This window comes from Boleophthalmus pectinirostris, unplaced genomic scaffold (genome assembly GCF_026225935.1).
Source record: "Boleophthalmus pectinirostris isolate CB_2022bp ecotype Guang Dong unplaced genomic scaffold, ASM2622593v1 HiC_scaffold_10, whole genome shotgun sequence".
Taxonomy (NCBI): domain Eukaryota; kingdom Metazoa; phylum Chordata; class Actinopteri; order Gobiiformes; family Gobiidae; genus Boleophthalmus; species Boleophthalmus pectinirostris.
The window spans coordinates 11,479,405-11,500,558 of NW_026570971.1; the positions used below are offsets into that span (position 1 = coordinate 11,479,405).

At 39.3% G+C, this 21,154-nt stretch overlaps 1 protein-coding gene across 1 annotated transcript in view; it reads right to left on the reverse strand.

Annotated features, from left to right (window-relative positions):
• Positions 1 to 21,154, reverse strand: part of nrd1a (nardilysin a (N-arginine dibasic convertase)) — a 104,144-nt gene that overhangs the window by 36,103 nt on the left and 46,887 nt on the right. Inside the window, exons 13-20 of the mRNA XM_055156006.1 lie at positions 18,697 to 18,817; positions 9,720 to 9,778; positions 8,567 to 8,621; positions 7,759 to 7,863; positions 5,633 to 5,756; positions 5,320 to 5,406; positions 1,112 to 1,231; positions 736 to 787 (exon numbers count right to left, since the gene is read on the reverse strand). Of these exons, the coding sequence (XP_055011981.1) occupies positions 736 to 787; positions 1,112 to 1,231; positions 5,320 to 5,406; positions 5,633 to 5,756; positions 7,759 to 7,863; positions 8,567 to 8,621; positions 9,720 to 9,778; positions 18,697 to 18,817 (723 nt within the window). The remainder of the gene's footprint in view (positions 1 to 735; positions 788 to 1,111; positions 1,232 to 5,319; positions 5,407 to 5,632; positions 5,757 to 7,758; positions 7,864 to 8,566; positions 8,622 to 9,719; positions 9,779 to 18,696; positions 18,818 to 21,154) is intronic.

The following is a 21,154-nucleotide window of genomic DNA, read 5'->3' on the forward strand; positions in this document are numbered from 1 at the left end:
AGGAGGAGAGGGATGAGAGGGAGAGAGGAGGAGAGAGGAGAGAGAGAGAGAGAGAGAGAGGAGATGAGAGGAGAGAGAGGAGGAGAGAGAGGGAGAGAGGGAGAGAGGAGAGAGGGGAGAGAGGAGAGAGGGAGGAGAGGGAGAGAGGGAGAGAGGAGAGAGAGGAGAGAGGGAGAGGAGATGAGAGGGAGAGAGGAGGAGAGGGATGAGAGGAGAGAGAGGAGAGGAGAGAGAGGATGAGAGGAGAGAGGAGAGGAGAGGAGAGAAGGATGAGAGGGAGAAGGAGGGATGCGAGGGAGAGAAGAAGAGAGGAGGAGAGGGATGAGAGGGATATGAGGGATGAGATGTGAGAGGGAGAGAGGAGAGACGAAGAGGGATGAGAGGGAGAGACATGAGAGGGAGAGAGAGGGAGAGAGAGAAAGATAGAGAGAGTTGAGGAAAGGGAGAGCGAGGGAGAAGGAGAGGAGGGAGAGAGAGGGAGAGGAGAAGCGAGGGAGAAAGAGAAGAGAAGAGGAGAGGGGGGTGAGAGGGAGAAAGCGGAAGAGAGAAAGGACGGAGAGAGGAAAAGATGCAGACAAAGCGAGGAAGGGAAGTAGAGAGACAGAGGGGAGAGATCAGAGTCGGAGGGAGAGAGGGAGACAAAGGGAGACAGAGAGACAGAGAGAAAAAGAGAAGGAGAGGAAATGAAACGGCGGCACAGATGAGAGCAGATCGGTCAGGCTGCTCGGCGCTTACTTGGTCGCAGACTTCTGGATGACGGGAGAAATGAGGTGGAATCTGATGTAGGCTGTGGAGGAGAAGAGGAGAAGACAAGACACTGTCACTTTTCTAACTCTCAGTCCAACTCTCTGACACACCTGCTCCATAGAAATGTTATTGCTTTGTCTAGAATGTTCCACAGTATAGATTAAACCTGTCTATCACAAAAGGAGACGAGCAGGTTACAGCACTACGCTACATTACAGGTCAGATCTGTGGAATTATTGCATTTTTGAGCAACAGAAAGACATGTAATGAATAAATACTGCATGGATATGTTTAAAGTCATACTGCCCCAAAGCCTGATTTTGCAGAATAATAAAACATTAATGGCCCAAAGTAAAAGTCTCACCCTTGGGGATTTTGAACTTGTTGTCCTTCTTGTACCAGAGGCAGCCCTTGTCACTGTCGGCGATGCGCACAGGGAGCTCCGTGTCAGGGCAGTCCGACGGCTTCAGGTTAAAGTCCGTGGCTGTTCAAAACCAGGACACAAGTCAAACACAAATCAAGAGTTTTGCTACTTTACGTTATTACCAAAGTTGTCACGTTTTTGTTTTTTTTTTCATTTGGAGCTCAATAGTCCCTCTCACCTCAAAACCCATAAATGTCCAGATATGGGTAGTTATATCAGTAGCTTGTACTTTTCAGAGTACTTTTCTAGCAGTATACTTTTACTCGGACTTGAGTACTATTTTTTTATTGAAATAGCAGTACTCTTTTAGGTACTTTTCCCACTGTGAGTAAGTAGAAGTTACAAAAACTGTAACTTCTTGGGTTCTTTTTAAAGACATTGCAGTAAAGTGTGTTTACCTTGTTGACATGTTTCGGCTGCTGCATCTTCAGAACTGTCCCCGTTGTTGGTGGTGACGTGTCGTATATCAGCTGTTGTTACTTCCTGTAGGCGTGGTCAGCCTGATGGACTAGACCAGATGCTCAGACTGACCACGCCTCCCGTCGCCCGGTGTTCTCAGGCTGACCACGCCTACAGGAAGTAACAACAGCTGATATACGACACGTCACCACCAACACCGACAGTGACAGTTCTGAAGATGCTGCAGCAGCAGCCGAAACATGTCAACAAGGTAAACACACTTTACTGCATTGTCTTTAAAAAGAACCCAAGAAGTTAAAGTATATAAGAGGACAAAATGAACATCTTTGGCTTAGAAGTTACAAAGTCTTTATGTTGACAATATGAACTTGTTTGAACATTTGAGTTTCTTGCACCACTCCTTCAGATTTGATTTAGTTCAGGGGTCTCCAACCAGTATCTCTCCACCTCCTTCCAAGTAGCTCGACGAAGGATTTCTGAATTATGTGTAATGTGCTTAATAACTAAAATCTGATTAATTACTACTGTAAATGTTGTAAATGCCTAACTTGTGCACTGATAAATGGATAATGGTTCATGTTTAATAGAGATCTAATTGTATCCCCGTCCAAAGCATGCTAAGAGCTCTTCTTGTTTCTTAATTTCTTGCGACAACTAAAATGCGTAGCTCTCTGGCATTTTCGTTTCGTGAAGGCAGCTCACCAGGGGTAAAATGTTGGAGACCCCTGATTTAATTTGTCTCATTTTTGTATCTAAGCTTTGAAAATACCTGATCTTGTGTTTTATTTAATGTTTATTCCTTCAAATTGCAATCTTCCAATTCTTCCAGTTATTAATTATTAAGTTACTCTTAGTAGTTTTCTCAGTTACTTTTTTTACTCTTAGTGAATAATTTCTTGTACCACTAGTTTTTACTCTAGCCCACCTCTGTATTTCCCATTGATTTTTCCCCATAGACTTTCCCATAAAATAAAATATGATGAGTTTATAGGCACAAAGAAGGCTAACGAGATATGTGGTAACTAATGTCCAAAACCCAATTATTTTTAGTCGAAAAAACAAAATTTAAACTTTAAAAATCTGCTGCAAAATATTTTAATAATAAGTTTCAGAAACAGAATTTGAATAAAATTATAGGTCTTGTAGTCGTTAGTTGCCACATCGCTGATTAGATGACCGCAAGCTTTAAAACTTTGAATATTTTTTTTATGATTCATTTATTCCAAAAAAAAAAAAAAAAAAATCAATGGAAGAAATGAAGGGGAACTTCACTTTCTGAACCTTGCAGTGCGCGCAAGGTCACTGTTGAGCTCCGAAGAGAATGGCATGGTAAAAATGTACAATCCTTTGACAATTAAACCTGTACTGAACAGCTACATAATGTAATCTATACATTTTAGAGTTGTCCAGTGCGATGTCACTTCTGGGTCCATGAGCTGAATGAAAATAATTCACGTGTTTACAATTTTCTCTTTTTGTACAATTTGTGTTTAAAGTCCTACAAGCTCCTAGCCTGATTCATCAGCTGGTTTCACTTTGTGGAAACCGTCTGACCTCGCAACATTAGGATTCGTTCACTCAACGGTACTTGGGTACATTTTTTATTAAACCAATCACTACTATTTGGTCATGATGTATGTAATGCGCCGCTAAATGGGCTAATTGGTATATTAAGCTTTTCCCAAATCCCGTAGGAAGAAGGGCAATAACGTCTTTCCTCTTGATAAAATTCACCAAACATTCTCTTTGTTCCAATGTTTAAATCCTCGATCTCGGGAATCATTGTCAACACAGAATGTCTGTCTTAGTCTACATCCATCTGGACCTCTTTGTTTACTGTTGTGCTGTACCACAAAAGAGACCCAGACAGGCGCTCGAGTTTGACGTCATGACTTCACATCTCTTCACTGATTGGCCGGAGCACAGTCTACAGCTTCTGGGGTTCTTGCAAATCGTCTAGTGTATTCTGATTCCTAATCTAGTTGCTAGAGAAAAATGAAATTGAGCAGAGACACTAGGTGGAGCCAGCCTGGCCAATAAGGTCCTATATTAAGCAAAATTGACTCTTGTGAACATTAAGTCATGTCATAATGTTGTTACCTCATCAAAAACATGCCTGGAGTTATGTGTTTTTAGTTTGTCTACGTCTCCCAAGCTCAAAATGCTCTGTTCCACCTTGGTTTTAACATCTATCTTTTACTTTTAGTTCAGTAGAGATTCTCCAGAGCTGAAATTATCCAAATGATTCTATTAAAGGTGGTTAAAAAAGGAGTTTAAAAACATAGAGGAGCACTTCCTGTATTACCACATGACATCACAAGGTGGCAGTGGAGTTAAACATATGTGAATGAAACAAAACACAACTCCAGGTCTGTTTGTGATGATTTGCACAATATGGGCCCTTTAAACTTGCACTTTTTAAAGGGAATTGTCTCCTGTTTCATGAATAAGAAACAAAAACAAAGCCATAAATCAACTGTGACGTTTCTGGTTGGACCCAAAAGTAACATCATCACTTAACAACTCTATAGTCTGTATATATGGACATAGTCAACTTGCCAGCCTCTGCGTTCCAAATAAGAAGTGTTCATGAGCGTGCTTCTGGCTCCATCGATTCTGGCTCCAAGTGACTTTACATTGAAAAGTTGAAGCCCCTCTCTCTGTAACTGCTGCAGTGAGCCTCGTCACTTTGGTCTTAAAATGTTCGTACTAACCTGCTCTACACGATCCTGGTGTTTTTATTTCTCCGTTTTGTCAGTTCATCAGTCCCTGTTACTAATATGGAATAGGGCTGGGTATCGTTAAGAAGCTGTCGATATGATACATCTCGATACATAGGCCACGATACAGTGCACTTTTGGTTCGATATGATATATTTCAGAACAATTTGATATGGTTCAATAAAGCAACAGTGGCTAAATCATGGCTATGATAATAAAAGTCTTTGTTAAACCACTTCTTGTGCAAAGTTCATATGAAAAATGCCTATTTTAATCATTAAAATAGTGAAAATGTCAAATGTGTTGCATGAACGGGTTTCCTTTCTCTGAACAAGCAACAAAAGTGTATCACTATAACAAAATAATTTTGTAAAATATACCAAAAAATACTCTTGACGATATATCGATACAGCAGCCCACGATATCGATAGTGTATCATCACATATATATAGATATTTCAGTATTTTTGCACACACCTATATGGAACTGGGCTCTAAATTGGCCCCTATAACTGCTAGTTTCTGTGAGCTTCATTTGACTGGAGCCAAACGCTGTGGGTGACGTCACACTCCCTTTGTCCACATCTTTACACATTCAATGGCAGACATGTCAAACTCAGGCCCGGGGTCCAAATTTGGCCCGCAATATAATTATATTTGGCCTGCGAGATCATATCAAATATGTTTTAGAGCTGGTCCACTGGCTACAGATAGACTATAGAGACATTATTTATTTAAAATGTTATTATTTTTATATTCTGCTTGTTCTGCATTTAATGTTTCAGCAAAACTATTATTAAACATTTATTTTAATAAGAAAAGGTTTAACATTACAAATCTCGAAAGAAGAAAAAACACGCAGATGTTGTTTTTTCTAAATTTTCAATTAATATTTAGTTTGGCCAACGACTTAGTCCCAGTTTTTAATTTTGGCCTCTGTGAATTTGAGTTAGACACCCCTGGTCTATGGTAAACCACACATAAATAAAACACCAATATTTCCACAAACCTATAAACTCATTTTCAGCGGGCAGATGCAGGCTGCTGTCCAGCTCCAGCTCCCCTGTCCACTTTTCCATCCACTCTGGTGCAATATCTGTGAGACATAAACATTCAGTAAAACATATCTCCTCTTTTGTAAACAAGAAATCGTCCTTTTCTAAACCCAAACACTGTGGTGACTGTGGCTGTCTGCTTCCATTTTATCATGTGGAACATCAGTACACAGGGGAGAGGAGACAATACATCTGCTCAGAATGGGACTGCATTGTGATGGGAGGAAGAGGAAGAGGAGGAGGAGGAGGAGGAAGACGAGTACAGACCCTCCACGCTGTACTGGGTGCCGAACCACTTCTCTCTGAGGGGACATCGGCCCTCGTGTTCTGGGGACAGCAGCATCATGTTGGCCCGGTCTGGAGTGAGGAGGGAGAGGGCCCCGTTGATCACCTGTGACGGGGATAAACACACAAATATATAACTCTAAATATCTTACTTCATATATTTAATGTCTTCTGTTTGTATCTAAAATGTAGAAAGAAAAGCACCAGTCAAAAGTTTGGAAACACTTCTCATCCAATGGTTTATAGTTGTTTTGTTTCCTTTGACAATTAGGTGTAGATATTGTGCTTGTGTCTGCTGTATAGTACACGACTTAATAAAGCAGGTAAATGATGTTACTTAAATAAATGTCGTGGTGGCAGATTTTCTAATTGCATCCATACAAATTGTGATTTCAAATTGATAGTGATATATTATGACACAATAGAGCAGGGGTGGACAATTATTTTTTCCATGAGGCTACATGAGATACAGAAAATACTGTGGAGGGCTGGGCCAATGTGCTTAACTCAATTCTGCATAATATTAATTGTATTTCTTTATAAAAAGCAGTAAATATCATTTGACAAGCTGGTCAGACTGGTAAGAGCTTATGTAATGACTCAGCAATGAAAAAGTGAGATTGAATAAATGACATTTTTTGTAAGGCAATCAAGTTTAGAAGTACATTTTTTGTTGAAAACCATGCATTCAGTTAACCAGGCTGGTGCCACCTAGTGCCTCTGCTCAATTTCATTTCTCTCCAGCGACTAGGTCAGGAATCAGAATACACTAGACGATTCGCCCAAACCCCGGAAGTGCGAGTCCAGGCACCGACCAATCAGAGAAGAGCTGTGAAGCCGTAACGTCAAACTCAAGCGTCTGTCTGGGTCCCTTTTGTGTTACAGCACAACAGTAAACAAAGCGGTCGAGATGGATGTAGCGAAGACAGACATTCTGTGTTGGCAACGATTCCCGAGATCGAGGATTTAAAGCCGGAACAAAGAGAATGTTTGGTGAATTTTATCAAGGAGAAAGACTTTATTGCCCTTCTTCCTACGGGATTTTAGCACATTACATACATCACGAACAAACAGCAGCGACTGGTTAAATGAAAAAAGTACCCGCCTACCGTCGAGCGAACGGATCCTAATGCTGCGAGGTCAGACGGTTTCCACAAAGTGAAGCGGCATCTACCTTTCTTTTTGTGGCATGAGTGGACATTTTTGAGAGCTAAAGTTGTTTTGCGACCTGCGTGTGACAATAATTCAGTCACGTAGAAGTCTTGATTTACGTATTATGTCATTTTATATGTGAATTAAAAAACACCTCTAAAATAAATGCAATGCAGATTTAGTTAATGCATGAGTTAAAATGATAAAATATGTTTATTTTGCGATTCCAGATTATTTTAAAGGGGCCAGTCAGAGTCAACCAAAGGGCTGCATGTGGCCTGGAAGCTGTACAGTCCCCAGGTCTGCAATTGTGCTCCTTTGACATGGAGCATTACAGTTATATTGAAGTTATATTGAAGATTCAGGGAGACGACCAATTTTGCCAGAACTGTCAAATTCTGTCTGGAAAAATAAACTTGTTAGAAAGTCTTGATAACGGTGCGGACGAAAACAATAAAGGCAGAAGAAAACAAAATAGGCAACTGGCTGCTGGTGAAGTTAAAGGAACTGTGTGTATGATTTTGATTTTAAAGGGCTTATATTGCACTATTTTCTGATCTATGTTAAAATGTTGTTTACTGTTGTGATTATTTGATTCACACATGTTTAACACACAAATCCATATTTAGATTCTGTTCTTCTCTCAAACTGAAAACACACTGTTCCACCTTGTGATGTCAAACAGGAAGTACTCCACTGTGTTTTTAAACTGCTTACACCTTCACTAGAGTCATTTGGATAATTTCAACCCTGGAATTTCCCATTTTTACTAAAAGATGTAGACAGACTAATAATAAAGGATGACTCAAACATGTGTGAATGAAACAAAAACACAACTCCAGGTCTGATTTTGTGGAGGTAGCAGCATTATAACATGGTTTAAAGCTCACAAGAAACAATATTGTGTGATCTAAAACCTTAAAATGATTAGTTCCAGCCCTGTTCTTGAGTCTTACCTCTGGATCGTAGTGGAACAGGAGCTGGTCTCCTGTGAGGAAGTCCTCCTTCGGGAACAGCTGCATGTTCTCACACACATCTTCTACATATTCTATAGGGTCAATCTGTACACAAAACACAATTCAATATGGTGTCTGTTTATGTTATTTCTTTGCCTGGAATGTTTCACAGTACGGCATTAAACTGGTCTATCTTGATGGAAACAAGCAGCTGATGTGTTCAAGCCAAGTCACAGGTCAGATCTGTGGAGAGGCAAGCCCGCTCACAGTAAGAATACACATGCAAGGTATTTTTGAGCAATGACAAGACATGCAAGATGGATATACGTTTAATGCCATACTGTGTAACATTCCAAGCAGGGATAACACTTCAGTTTAGTTTAAAGACTGTATATTTATCTAAACTAAGTCATAATTGGTTATTCAGACATTTAATAATTGTGATAACTTCCGTTGTCTTAATGTTAATGAACAATAATTTAGATTAATACGAGTGAAAATATCTTTTATACACATTCTATACCTGTAAAGTAAAGGGAATAAAACTGCCCATGGTGATTTTTTTGTTTTGTTTTTACATCTTATTTTAAAATACAGTGAAGAGTTAAAAGTAAAATTTTGATGTATGTTTAGTTATTCTTGCCACGTTCTGTTAATTGTTAATTAATCATATGCAGCCCCAAGTTGGATGATGTTACAATATGAAACATGGTTAAAAGTAAAAAAAAAAAAAAAGTCTATTCAGCATATTCTAGGTCCTTTACATTGTACATAATCAATATTTATCCAAAGATGTCTGTATTCTTACCTGCTCCTGATAGTGAAACTCATTGGCTTCTATCTTTTGAATCTCTTCGTATATCCTACACGACAAACACACAAATCAAATTTCAAGATTTAACTTTTGATAAACATTGTATAAAGTGTATGTAAATGTCTATGGTTTCGATTGGGCTTGAAACTTCATCACAGTGTTCAAATTGCTGCTTAAAGAGAGTGAGGGGTACACTTCTACTTCTAATGGGTATTAACTGCTGACACATAATTTAGATCACCATGTTACATCTTATTGTTTTGAAAATGCTATATTCCCCCGAAAACAATGTATGAACGCGTTTTATAAGTTTCACTTTTAACGTTTATGACACTCTGAACTCTCTTTACTCCCCCTTCAAAGCACTATCACATTAAAATCTGAAACTACTAAATTACTGACATCTAAACCACTTCGAGCATGTTTTTGACGAGGGAACAATGTTATAATAATCTTTAACAAGTTGTGTGTCCTTCCAGCATCATGGCATTACTAGAAAAGGACTTGATACACACACTGCAGAATACTTGACAAATACAAATTTCGAAATTGGGACAGCACAATCAAATATTCAGATTTAATTTAGGTCATTTTGGCAAAGTTTTTACTAATCTTGCTCCACCTCCTCTAAAGAAGTTTGTGAAAAGAAATTCAAATCACACAACAAGAAAAAGTGCGTTTGGACAGCTCTCTTTTGCTTTTCGAGCTGGTCAAACATGGAACACAGAGCTGCTCATATACGAAAACTTTCAACACTGGCAGCATTTTCTAAAGATTTAAAGCAGTGGATGTTCAGTGGTCAAATATTTCACCATGTTTAACTAAATAACATGTTTTTATAGTGAGAGGTTGTTGGTTTAACTCTTTAACTCTTTGACTTTTGAAGTTTAAATGAACTGTCTGAAATAAAATAAATTGTATGTATAGTGAGAGTGCTGGTTTTATTAAATTTTGTGTGATTGTTCTTGCATTTTTCCCTGTCCTGTAAATATTTTCACATCAACCTGCCGAGGGTCTGAAGAAGGAAATTAACCATATTCTCTATAATCTTTAATATGTGCTGTCCCTTTACTTACTTTAAATAAATAAATTAAACTTCGTGTATGCTCTAGTCCGTGTATAGTGTGCAGTGATTGCGTGACAGTGCCTTTGCTGTGGTCCGAGCGTCTGCAGCATCTTCAGGTACTGGAACACGAGCTGAGTCACCTGGAACGATCAAACAAACGCGGTCAGAACTGTTAGGCCTTGACGAAGTATTTATCACCGCCGATATAAAACCACACTAAGTGACTAACCAGCATTGTTCACACCTCTGCGGGATTTTTTCGCAGCACAAAAACACAGAGACCTTGACTACGTATACGCGCGCAACCGATTTCACAGAAGGCTGGATAAAGAAATACTTTGAATAGCATTGTGTACGTAACGAGAAGGCTGTTGTTGAATTGTAATCACTGAGCCGAGATCATGTCTGGCAGAAGATTCAGAAGAACATACTTTACACAGAAATCACTTTTATTTCTTGGGTTTTTGGCAGAGAAGGAAAGAGCGCAATGCAGATATTATTTATTGACCTGATTTGGCCATGGTGTGTATAGTAGGGGTTAAATTACTTTTTAGTACTGTGTGTACAAACTTGAGTATGAACAAACTAGAGAATGTACAAACTAGAGTATGTACAAAGTAGACTATGTACAAACTAGAGTATGTAGAAACTAGAATATGTACAAAGTAGAGTATGAACAAGTTAGAATATGAACAAGCTAGAGTATGTACAAACTAGAGAACATACAAACTAGAGTATGTACAAACTAGAGTGTGTACAAACTAGAGAATGTACAAAGTAAACTATGTACACACTAGAGTATGTACAAACTAGAGAACATACAAACTAGAGTATGTACAAACTAGAGTATGTACAAACTAGAGAACATACAAACTAGAGTATGTACAAACTAGAGTGTGTACAAACTAGAGAATGTTCAAAGTAAACTATGTACACACTAGAGTATGTACAAACTAGAGAATGCACACACTAGAGTATGAACAAGCTAGAATATGAACAAGCTAGAGTATGTACAAACTAGAGTATGTACAAACTAGAGTATGCACAAACTAGAGTATGGACAAACTAGAGTATGCACTAAACTCGAATATGTACAAACTAGAGTATGCACCAACTAAAATATGTACAAACTAGAGAATGTACAAACTAGAGAATGTACAAACTAGAGTATGTACAAACTAAAATATGTACAAACTAGAGTATGTACAAACTAGATAATGTACAAACTAGAGTATGTACAAACTAGAGTATGTACAAACTAGAGTGTGTACAAACTAAAATATGTACAAACTAGACTATGTACAAACTAGATAATGTACAAACTAGAGTATGTACAAACTAGAGTATGTACAAACTAGAGTGTGTACAAACTAAAATATGTACAAACTAGAGTATGTACAAATTAGAATATGTACAAACTAGATTGTGTACAAACTAGAGAATGTACAAACTAGAGTATGTACAAACTAGAGAATGTACAAACTAGAGAATGTACAAACTAGAGAATGTACAAAGTAGACTATGTACAAACTAGAGGATGTGCAAACTAGAGGATGTACAAACTAGAGTATGTACAAACTAGAGCATGTACAATTTAGAGTAAGTGCAAACTTGAGTGTGCACAACCTAGAGTATGTAGAAACTAGAGTATGTAAAACTAGCATATATGTACAAAAACAGACTAGAGTATGCACAGACTAGAGTATATATAAACCATTTTAGTCACAACTGGCAGAAAAAGTGAGAAAGAAATAGAGTTTCAATGTGAACGATAAGGAGACAGCCATTACAAGAGCACCAAGAACACTTCACCCCATCAAAGGTCTCAGGGTCAGTTTTATTCTTAGATTTGTAAGTATCAAGAGTTTAAGTTGTTTTTTGTTTTTTTTTTTTTGTTTTTTTTTTTTTTTACACATTTTGTCTGGAAAAATGACCTTTTTAAAAAGTCCTGGTAAAGACAGAGATGAAAAAGGAACTGTGTGTAAGATTTTTGCTAAACAAATCCAATATATCTGCTGATTTATTCTTAATGTACAAACTAGAGCCGGGGTCACCAAACTTTTTCCTCTGGGGGCAACATTATCTCTCCTTACTGTTATTGGGGCCAGGGTCGGGTCGGCCAACGAAGGAATACATGCTGTTGAGCAGCCAGTCTGCCTTTCACCCGTTGAATCCTGTCTTCTCTCGTTTGCCCTCGCAAGCTATACTTTTTGTGGCGGGTTTTGTAGTGACGACGCAGATTATATTCTTTAAAAATGGCCACACTTTCTTTACATACCAGACAAATTGCGCAGTCCTTACACTGAACAAAAAAGTTATCGGTCGTCCACTGTTCTTTGAAAACTCTGCACTTTCTGTCAAGTTTTCACATTTTAACACTCAACATTTTGTTTTCTTTAACTGCACTAAAGAACTCTGCACATGCGTTGACTGTTACTGTTTGATCTCGAGTTTGTCATGTGATGAAGATTCGGCGGGAAATGTAAATAATTCATGTGATAATTTAAATATAAATCTAAATGCTTCTTATAAATATCATTTTTAATTGGAAAAAAATCAACAAAACATAAGATGCAGACGTGTTATTATTTGCCAAAAAGTAATTAAAAAAATAGGCCATTAAAACTTTTAAGGATTACCTCATAGGGCCAGTTCAAGTGGTGGGGGCAGAGGGGCCGGGCAGAGGGGCGTGGAGGGCCAGAGTCAGCCCGCGGACCTTAGTTTGTGACCCCTGAACTAGATTATGTACAACCTAGAGTGTGAACAAACTAGAGTGTGTACATCCTAAAGTGTGTAGTGTGTACAAACTAGTGTATGTAGAAACTAGAGTGTGTAGAAACTAGAGTGTGTACATCCTAGAGTGTGTACAACCTAGAGTGTGTACATCCTAGAGTGTGTACAACCTAGAGTGTGTAGAAACTAGAGTGTGTACATCATAGAGTGTGTACAACCTAGAGTGTGTACAACCTAGAGTGTGTACAACCTAGAGTGTGTGCAACCTAGAGTGTGTACATCCTAGAGTGTGTGCAACTAGAGTGTGTACAAAAACTAGAGTAGGTAGAAACTAGATTATGTAGAAACTAGAGTCTGTACAATCTAGAGTATGTAGAAACTAGAATATGTACAATCTAGAGTATGTACAAAGTAGAGTGTGTACAATCTAGAGTATGTACAAACTAGAGTGTGTACAACCTAGAGTGTGTGCAACCTAGAGTGTGTACATCCTAGAGTGTGTACAACCTAGAGTGTGTACAAACTAGAGTAGGTAGAAACTAGATTATGTAGAAACTAGAGTCTGTACAATCTAGAGTATGTAGAAACTAGAATATGTACAATCTAGAGTATGTACAAACTAGAGTGTGTACAATCTAGAGTATGTACAAACTACAGTGTGTACAATCTAGAGTATGTAGAAACTAGAGTATGTAAAAACTAGAGTATGCAGAAACTAGAGTGTGTAGAAACTAGAATGTGTGCAAACTAGAATATGTACAAACTAGAGTATGTACAAACTAGAATATGTACAAAGTAGAGTATGTACAAACTAGAGTATGTAGAAACTAGAGTGTGTAGAAACTAGAGTGTGTAGAAACTAGAGTGTGTAGAAACGAGATTACGTAGAAACTAGAGTGTATACATCCTAGAGTGTGTACAACCTAGAGTGTGTACAAATTAGAGTATGTACAAACTAGAGTCTGTACAATCTAGAGTATGTACAAACTAGAGTGTGTACAATCTAGAGTGTGTAGAAACTAGAGTGTGTAGAAACTAGAATGTGTGCAAACTAGAATATGTACAAAGTTCAGTATGTGCTTTGAGAAAGGATCTACCCACATACAGCAGTAGTTCATGACTTATCCAGTCTGTACAAACTAGAGTATGTTGAAACTTCAGTGTATTCTTTGAGTCAAACCTGCGACCTTCTTTTGTGCACTGAAGACAACACCAGCACCTCCGTCACCTCTGGGATCAGGTTTCATTATTCACGAATAATAATAGTAAAGCCTAGAGCACAATGGCTCCTGGACCGCGTGTGGAGAATGTAGTTTGTCCTCAGAGCGACGGTAGCCCAGCAAAGATCTGTACAAGCCCGTGGGGATACAAATATTTTTCCTGCTCTTGACAGATGACATGCTCAGAGAATGTTTCAGACAGTGGAGCACAGAGGAAGAGGAGCTGGAGGGAACATCATGGGAGGACAAGGCTCTACACGGGATGTACCAGCGCAACAGAACTCAAGAGGCTGTGAAAGTGTTTTGAGTGTCTTTAAGGTGGAAAATGTTGTATAAAAGTCTGACCATTTACCATATCAACAAATCCTACCAGTGGCTATTTCAGAAACTTTACCTGCTTATCTGTGGACACGTGGTAGACATGCTCACATCAAATACAGCTTTTACAGATAATTATAAAAACAGTGTACATGATGTTCCATTTATTTATCGAATAAGAAAGTTGAGCCTCACGAGTCTAGTTTCAAAGCTGAAATCCACTTGGTTTAAACTTAAAATGCCTGTCTCTGATCTGGTTACTACCTAAAGCCCGGCATGAGTCAGTGCTAGTGCAGCCTCTGCAGCTCAGGGAGGGAATTCTGGAGGTTCTGAGATTCTACATGAGGCCTGTAATCCGTGTATCATTCGTTCATTCGTTTTTCAAAATAAAACCAAAAATAAGAAAATGAAGAAACAACTATTTTCTTTGTTATTTGGCTCCAAAACCAAAATGAAAAAACAGATAATGATTTTTTTTTTTTTTTTTTTTCAGTTTTCAATTTTCTGTTTAAATGAATAATGGAAAAAATGGATAACGGCCGTTTCCGTGACTTAAACTGCGAGGCCGGACTGAACCAGGACTGAACCAGGACTAAAACAAGACTGAACCAGGACTGAACCAGGACTAAAACAAGACTGAACCAGGACTGAACCAGGACTGAACCAGGACTAAAACAAGACTGAACCAGGACTGAACCAGGACTAAAACAAGACTGAACTAGGACTGAACCAGGACTAAAACAAGACTGAACCAGGACTGAACCAGGACTAAAACAAGACTGAACCAGGACTGAACCAGGACTAAAACAAGACTGAACCAGGACTGAACCAGGTCTGAACCAGTGTCAGTCCTGGTTTCAGTCCCAATCTGGTTTCAGTCTCAGTCCCAGTCTGGTCCCTATTTTGGTCCCGGTCTCAGTCCTGGTCTCAGTCCCGGTCTCAGTCCCATTCTTAGTCCCGGTCTCGGTCCTGGTCTCGGTCTGGTCTCGGTCTCAGTCTTGATCACCAGACAGTCTACACGGGCACACCTCTGGGCCCGTCCCGACACTCAGTCCTGGTTTAGTCCTGGTTCAGTCCTGGTTTAGTCCTGGTTCAGCCCATATGCGGCGTAAAATTCCAACCTCGCAGTTTAAGTCATGGAAACGGCCGTAATCCTTTTTTTTTTTTCATTATTCATTTAAAACAAAATCGAAAACTGAATAAAACAAATCATTATCTGTTCGGTTTTATTTTGAAGAACGAATGAACGAACGATACAAGGATTGTGTCCTTTATCTTCAGGTAAAGGCTCTGGCAACACAAGTCGAGTGTTGATTGTAAAACTATTAATAATAATTTTTAATCACTCCCAGTAAGGAAAGTACAGACTATATACAGTTCCTTCAAACATAATGCTGTTCACTTTGTTTTAGTGAAAACAGTATTCTAACCTATTATATGCACTGAGATTATTTATTACCACAGTACATTTGCTAATGCTGGAAAAGACTAAATCATCATACAGTATCTTGTAAAACTTGGATAACCTTACAGCTGAGGAATAATTGTGGACAAGTTCATCAGTGGAAAAACACAATGTGAAAGCTGATCTAATCTCTCTTGTGCTTTGAATTGCTCTTCAGTCTCTCCACACGCTGCTCAAGTGTGGGTTATCTGAGTGTTAGCATCAGCAGACACCGACGCTGCTGCAAATCATCGGAAATATCTCAGCTGAACCCCACGGTCGTCATGGCAACTGACAACAGACCTGTACTGAAATAACCCGGTGGGTTTGTGACAGCGGAGGCAGCCAGCTGTGCCCGGGCCTGTCGCGTACACATGAACACATAATGGAGTTTGTCAGGTAGGCCCGCTCCCAAACACCAACACTTATTATTTAGACTGCAACCGACACTGGAAATACAATGGATCTGAAGCTGAGATGGAGCTATTATCTTTGATCAGAAACATCCTTGAAAACACAATGGATTTTTTCAGGCGATGCCAATATCCGATATGTGTTTTGCTGTTGTGGTCCATAACTAAAATCAGTCAAAGTTGATATATATATTTTAAACACATTGTAGTAAATCCTTTAGTTTAGTTTTACGCACACATTTTGAAAACTCATTGCGGGCGCAGGCGGGAGCGGGACTACACAACGCAGGAGCAGGCGGGTGGGATGACAAACTGCAGTCCCGCAAACTAACGCATACGCCGCACAGACCGTCCCCCGTCCTGTATGTTGCGGAGATCGCCTCCTCCCTCCCGTACGTCGCGAGGGCTGTGCCACTAAACCAGAACTAAACCATAGTCTAAAACAGGACTAAAACAGAATTTAGCCAGGATTTAACCATGCTGCCGGACCGCCCACCGCCCCTCCCTCCGGTACTCCAGCAAATTATTGTCTGATATAAACTGGTCCATGGTGCAAAAAAGGTTGGGAATCTGTGTATCATTCGTTCATTCATTTTTCAATATAAAACCAAAAATAAGAAAACGAAAAAACAACTATTTTCTTCATTATTTGACTCCAAAACCAAACTGAAAAAACAGATAATGATTTGTTTTTTCAGTTTTCGATTTTGTGTTTAAATGAATAATGGAAAAAAACGGATAACGGCCCGTTTACGTGACTTCAGTGACTGCGATGCCGGACTGAACCAGGACTGATCCAGGTCCGAGACCAGACCGAGACCAGACCGGGACCAGACCGGGACTGAGACCAAGCCCAGACCAGGACCAGGCTGGGACCAGACCGGGACTGAGACTGAGATCAAACCGAGACCAGACCAGGACCAGGCCGAGACCAGAGTGGGACTGAGACTGAGACCAGACCGGGACCAGGCCCGGGACCAGGCCGGGACCAGGCCGGGACCAGACCGGGACTGAGACCGGACTGAGACCGGGACTGAGACCGGGACTGAGACCGGGACTGAGACTGGGACTGAGACCAAGACGAGACTGGAGCCAAACTGGGACCAGACCAGAGCCTCAGAGCCCATGGCAGGGCCCGAGCTTGAAGCTGAGGCTCGGAGTCAAAGCTAAGAGTCCGCTCTGATCCCGCTCTGGTCCCGGACCTGGATCAGTCCTGGTTCAGTCCAGCATCACAGTCACGGAAACGGGAAACGGACGTTATCCGTTTTTTTCCATTTTTCATTTAAACACAAAATCAGAAACTGAAAAAACGAATCATTATCTGTTTTTTCATTTTGGTTTTGGAGACAAATAATGAAGAAAACAGTTGTTTTTTTCATTTTCTTACGTTTGGTTTTATATTTAAAAATGAATGAACGAATGATACACGGATTGTTGGGGACCACTATTTTAGACAATTCCTTTCCACTTCTCTGTGTTTGATAGAGCTTAAGACAGTGACTTGCTGGTGGGAGCGGGACGATATATTGTAAATGCGGGCAGGAGCAGGACTGCACAGTGCGGGTGCAGGCAGGAGCAGGACTGAAAATTGTGTCCCGCGCAGACCTCTAGTACAGTATGTAACTTTCTGGAGGTGACACATTATGCTCCTCCACTGCTCACCCACAGCACCGGACTATAGACGTACAAACAGTGAAAGATACAGGACAACATTCATATCATACTCCATAAAACTGTACAACAACTCACCTTTATGTAACAGATAACACTCCAGTCTTTATAGTTAAGGAGGTCGCCTTGACAACAAGCCCTGACTACGTCTCTCTGAACCACGTGAAACATACAGTGGTCTCCGTGCACCCCTCGCTCCTCACTTTTTCCACCAGCACCACCTTGCCTAACCAACTTTCTGCGGAGAACACTGCACTCCCTACAACTCACCCTTATGTAACGGATAACCCTGTGTCCTGTCAATCATCATATCATTGTTGCACTGTCTTCCTTTTATATATAGATGCGATTTTATTACTTATCTATTTTATTTTGACTTGTACATTTTACATTTATATAATTATGCCTTATTTTACACCTGTCTCTTGCTGTCTCTTAGAATTTATTATTCATTTCTATTTTTACTCTTTGTTATTATAATATATTGTGATGTGTGAGCTGCTGTGTCCAGATCTTTTCCCTTGTGGATCAATAAAGTTTGTCTAAGTCTAAGTGTATTACCTGCACGATACTATGGAAACAGAAAATAAAACTCAAACTTCAGAACTTTCTCCATGGAGGTAGATGAGTTTTACTGCTCTACAATATTATTTCCATGGAAACAAGCAAGAGGAGGCCAAATAAGAATCAGGTTTGTGGAGATGCAAGCTTGCTCACAGTAAGTTTCTCTGTGAAATAAACACAGTGCAGGTTTGAAATAAATAAATAACCAACTAACTAACTAAATTATAATGAACATGCTTTTATTTTTGGTGTATTTTTAGGTAAAAAGTTAGATACTGTGCTTTAGTTTGTGTTTTATTTGAAATATGATCTAATTTGTGGTGTTTTAGGAGGATTTCAAGTCTGTTCTCCATGGAGATGCTGCATATTTCTTGCTTTGCCTGGAATTATCTTCGGTACAGTGCGGCGTTAAACTCAAGCAGATACCACCAGACTAAGTTACATGCCAGATCTGTGGAGAGGCGAGCTAACTCACAGTAAGCACGCGTATTTTTCAAGATATTTTTGAGCAATAGTAATACTTTCAATTGAATAAATGCAAGACACTGTGAGTGTAATGCCATTCTAGACAAAGCAAGAACATCTACATGAAGACAAGAGGATGACAAACTCCATATAAAAAAATAATGGTGCTACATATAAAAAAATCCTTTATATATCGTTAATCACTACTCTAAAGTACTTCCTGTAGGTACCTGGTAGAAGTTCTGGAAGCCTTCGTCGGTGAGGATGATGGAGATGGAGAAGATGGAGTAGGTGGTGTTCTGGTCAAAGCCCGTTTCGCTGTTTCCTCCGAAGAGAGCCAGAGCCCAGCACCTGACAAAACGAGAACGTACAGGATGTTATCAGGGACCAGAGGGTTGTCAAACGTATCGAAAATCAGATGTTAAATCGATTTTTTCATTTGAGTAGGAATCAATACTAAAAAAAGTCACATTCACAGGACACGAGTTACCTTTCCTGCATAGCTTTAGAATCATCTTGAGCTGTATCAGAACAAATATATGAGCACATAAACTAGTATAAACCCATGGACTACTGAGGGATTACACAGATATAAGCCAAAATGGAAATACAGAAGTAAAAATTTGATGATTTAATGATGAAACTATCAGAAGACAGAGAAGTTGGTTGTGTTGTTGTCTCTAAAATTGGCTCAATTTTGTCATAATGTAATATTTTATGGATGAACCACAGACAATGTTGCGAGAAAAATAAAATACTGATTGGGATTTTTGAACAGTACGTTGAGTAGCTGTCTCAGTTGGCAACAGCAGCTCTATGTATCTGACCCAAACTGCACTCAAGACAAGTCAAGACTACACCTCCACCGGAATTCATGCCAAAATAACTATTTATGCAGAAAGAAGTACAAGGAAACAATGTGTTTATATAAAGTGAGATTAAACTTGTGAATCATGAGTTTAGTCTGCCTTTGTACATATAAATAAATACCAAAAATGGAAAAACTTCAGCTAACTCATTTCCTGACCTCTAAATAAAATGATTAATGAACGAAGACTCCATCAACTGATTAATTGACTAAATGACCAAAAGTCTGCAGAACTACACGTGGGCGACTGTAGCTCAGTTGGTAAGGATGTTTGTTCACTGATCCAAAGGTTGGCAGGTCAAATCCGACTCTTGATAAAAACAGAATTAGTAGAGTGGTAGATTGGTCAAACTTATGAACCCACAGGTTGGTGATTATGGAGTAAAAAAGCTTTCAGAAATATTCGTGTGCATAGGATAGAAATCGGTGAATATTTGGCTGTAGCTGAGCATAAAATAAATATTTGTAAACTCCGGAATGTGTCCAGTCGTGCATAAAATGTATTCTATGTATTTTACCCATCAGAATGAGAATTGAAAAGTTATGACATCAAGAATTACAATCACAAAATCAAAATTTACGATTACGCTTCCTTCAGTACGACTACGAATTCCCGTACTGACACTCAGTCCTGGTTCAGTTCTGCTTTAGTCCTGTTTTAGTCTTGTTTTAGTCCTGGTTCAGTCCAAAAGTCCGGCATCTCGACTGATGTTTCTTCTGCTCAATACATAATGTCTGTGAAGTGATGACGTATTTTTTACAGTAAAGTTGCATCTGTGAATTCGTATTCGTACTGATGAAAGTTTAATCGTACATTTTAATTTCCTGATTGCAATTCTTGACGTCGTAACTTTTCAATTCATATTCTGATGGATAAAATACACATTTTATGTACAACTGGACTCATTTTGAGAGTTTATGGATATTTATTTTATGCTCAACTACAGCCAAATATGCACGGATTTCCCAAATATGCACTGATCTCTTAGCCTGATTCATCAGCCGGTTTCACATTGTGGAAACCGTCTGACCTCGCAGTGTTAGAATTCATTCGCTTGACGGTAGGTGGGTACTTTTTATCATTTAACCAATCGCTGCTATTTGGTCATGACATATGTAATGTATGTAAACTGGTATATGAAGCTTTTCCCAAATCCCGTAGGAAAAAAGGCAAGAACGTCTTTCCCCTTGATAAAATTCACCAAACATTCACTTTGGTCCGGCTTTAAATCTTCAATCTCGGGAATTGTTGCCAACACAGAATGTATTGCTCTTCGCTGATTGGCTGGTGCCCGAACTCGCACTTCCGGAGTTTTTGTGAACCGTCTATTGTATTTTGATTCATGACCTAGTTGCTTGAGAAATCAAACTGAGCAGAGGCACTAGGTGGCGCCAGCCTGGCTACCGATTTCTATCCTATGCACACAAATATTTCTGAAATCTTTCTTAGTCTACAGGTGATGCTGGTATGAATGTGTGTGTGAATGGGGGAGTGGTTCCTTGACGTAGTGTGATATACAGTAAAGGTGTGACCATTTGCCAGTATAACATATAACTAAAGTATTTTAATAATACAAATTACTGGCATGCTGTTAAACATTTCAATTGTCTTCATTATTGTTTAAGAAGTTCATGAGAAAAGTAAAACCTACATTGTAAGCAGTGCACTTGTTATAGGACAGACACTCGCTAGTTTCTCTGGACTTGTCCAAAAACACTGTGCTGACTAATTAACAGTAACAGTGGCCGTGAGAGGAGATGTGACCTTGTGATATTCTTGAATAAAAGTGCCTCCCCTGACTCTGCACTTTATTCTGGCC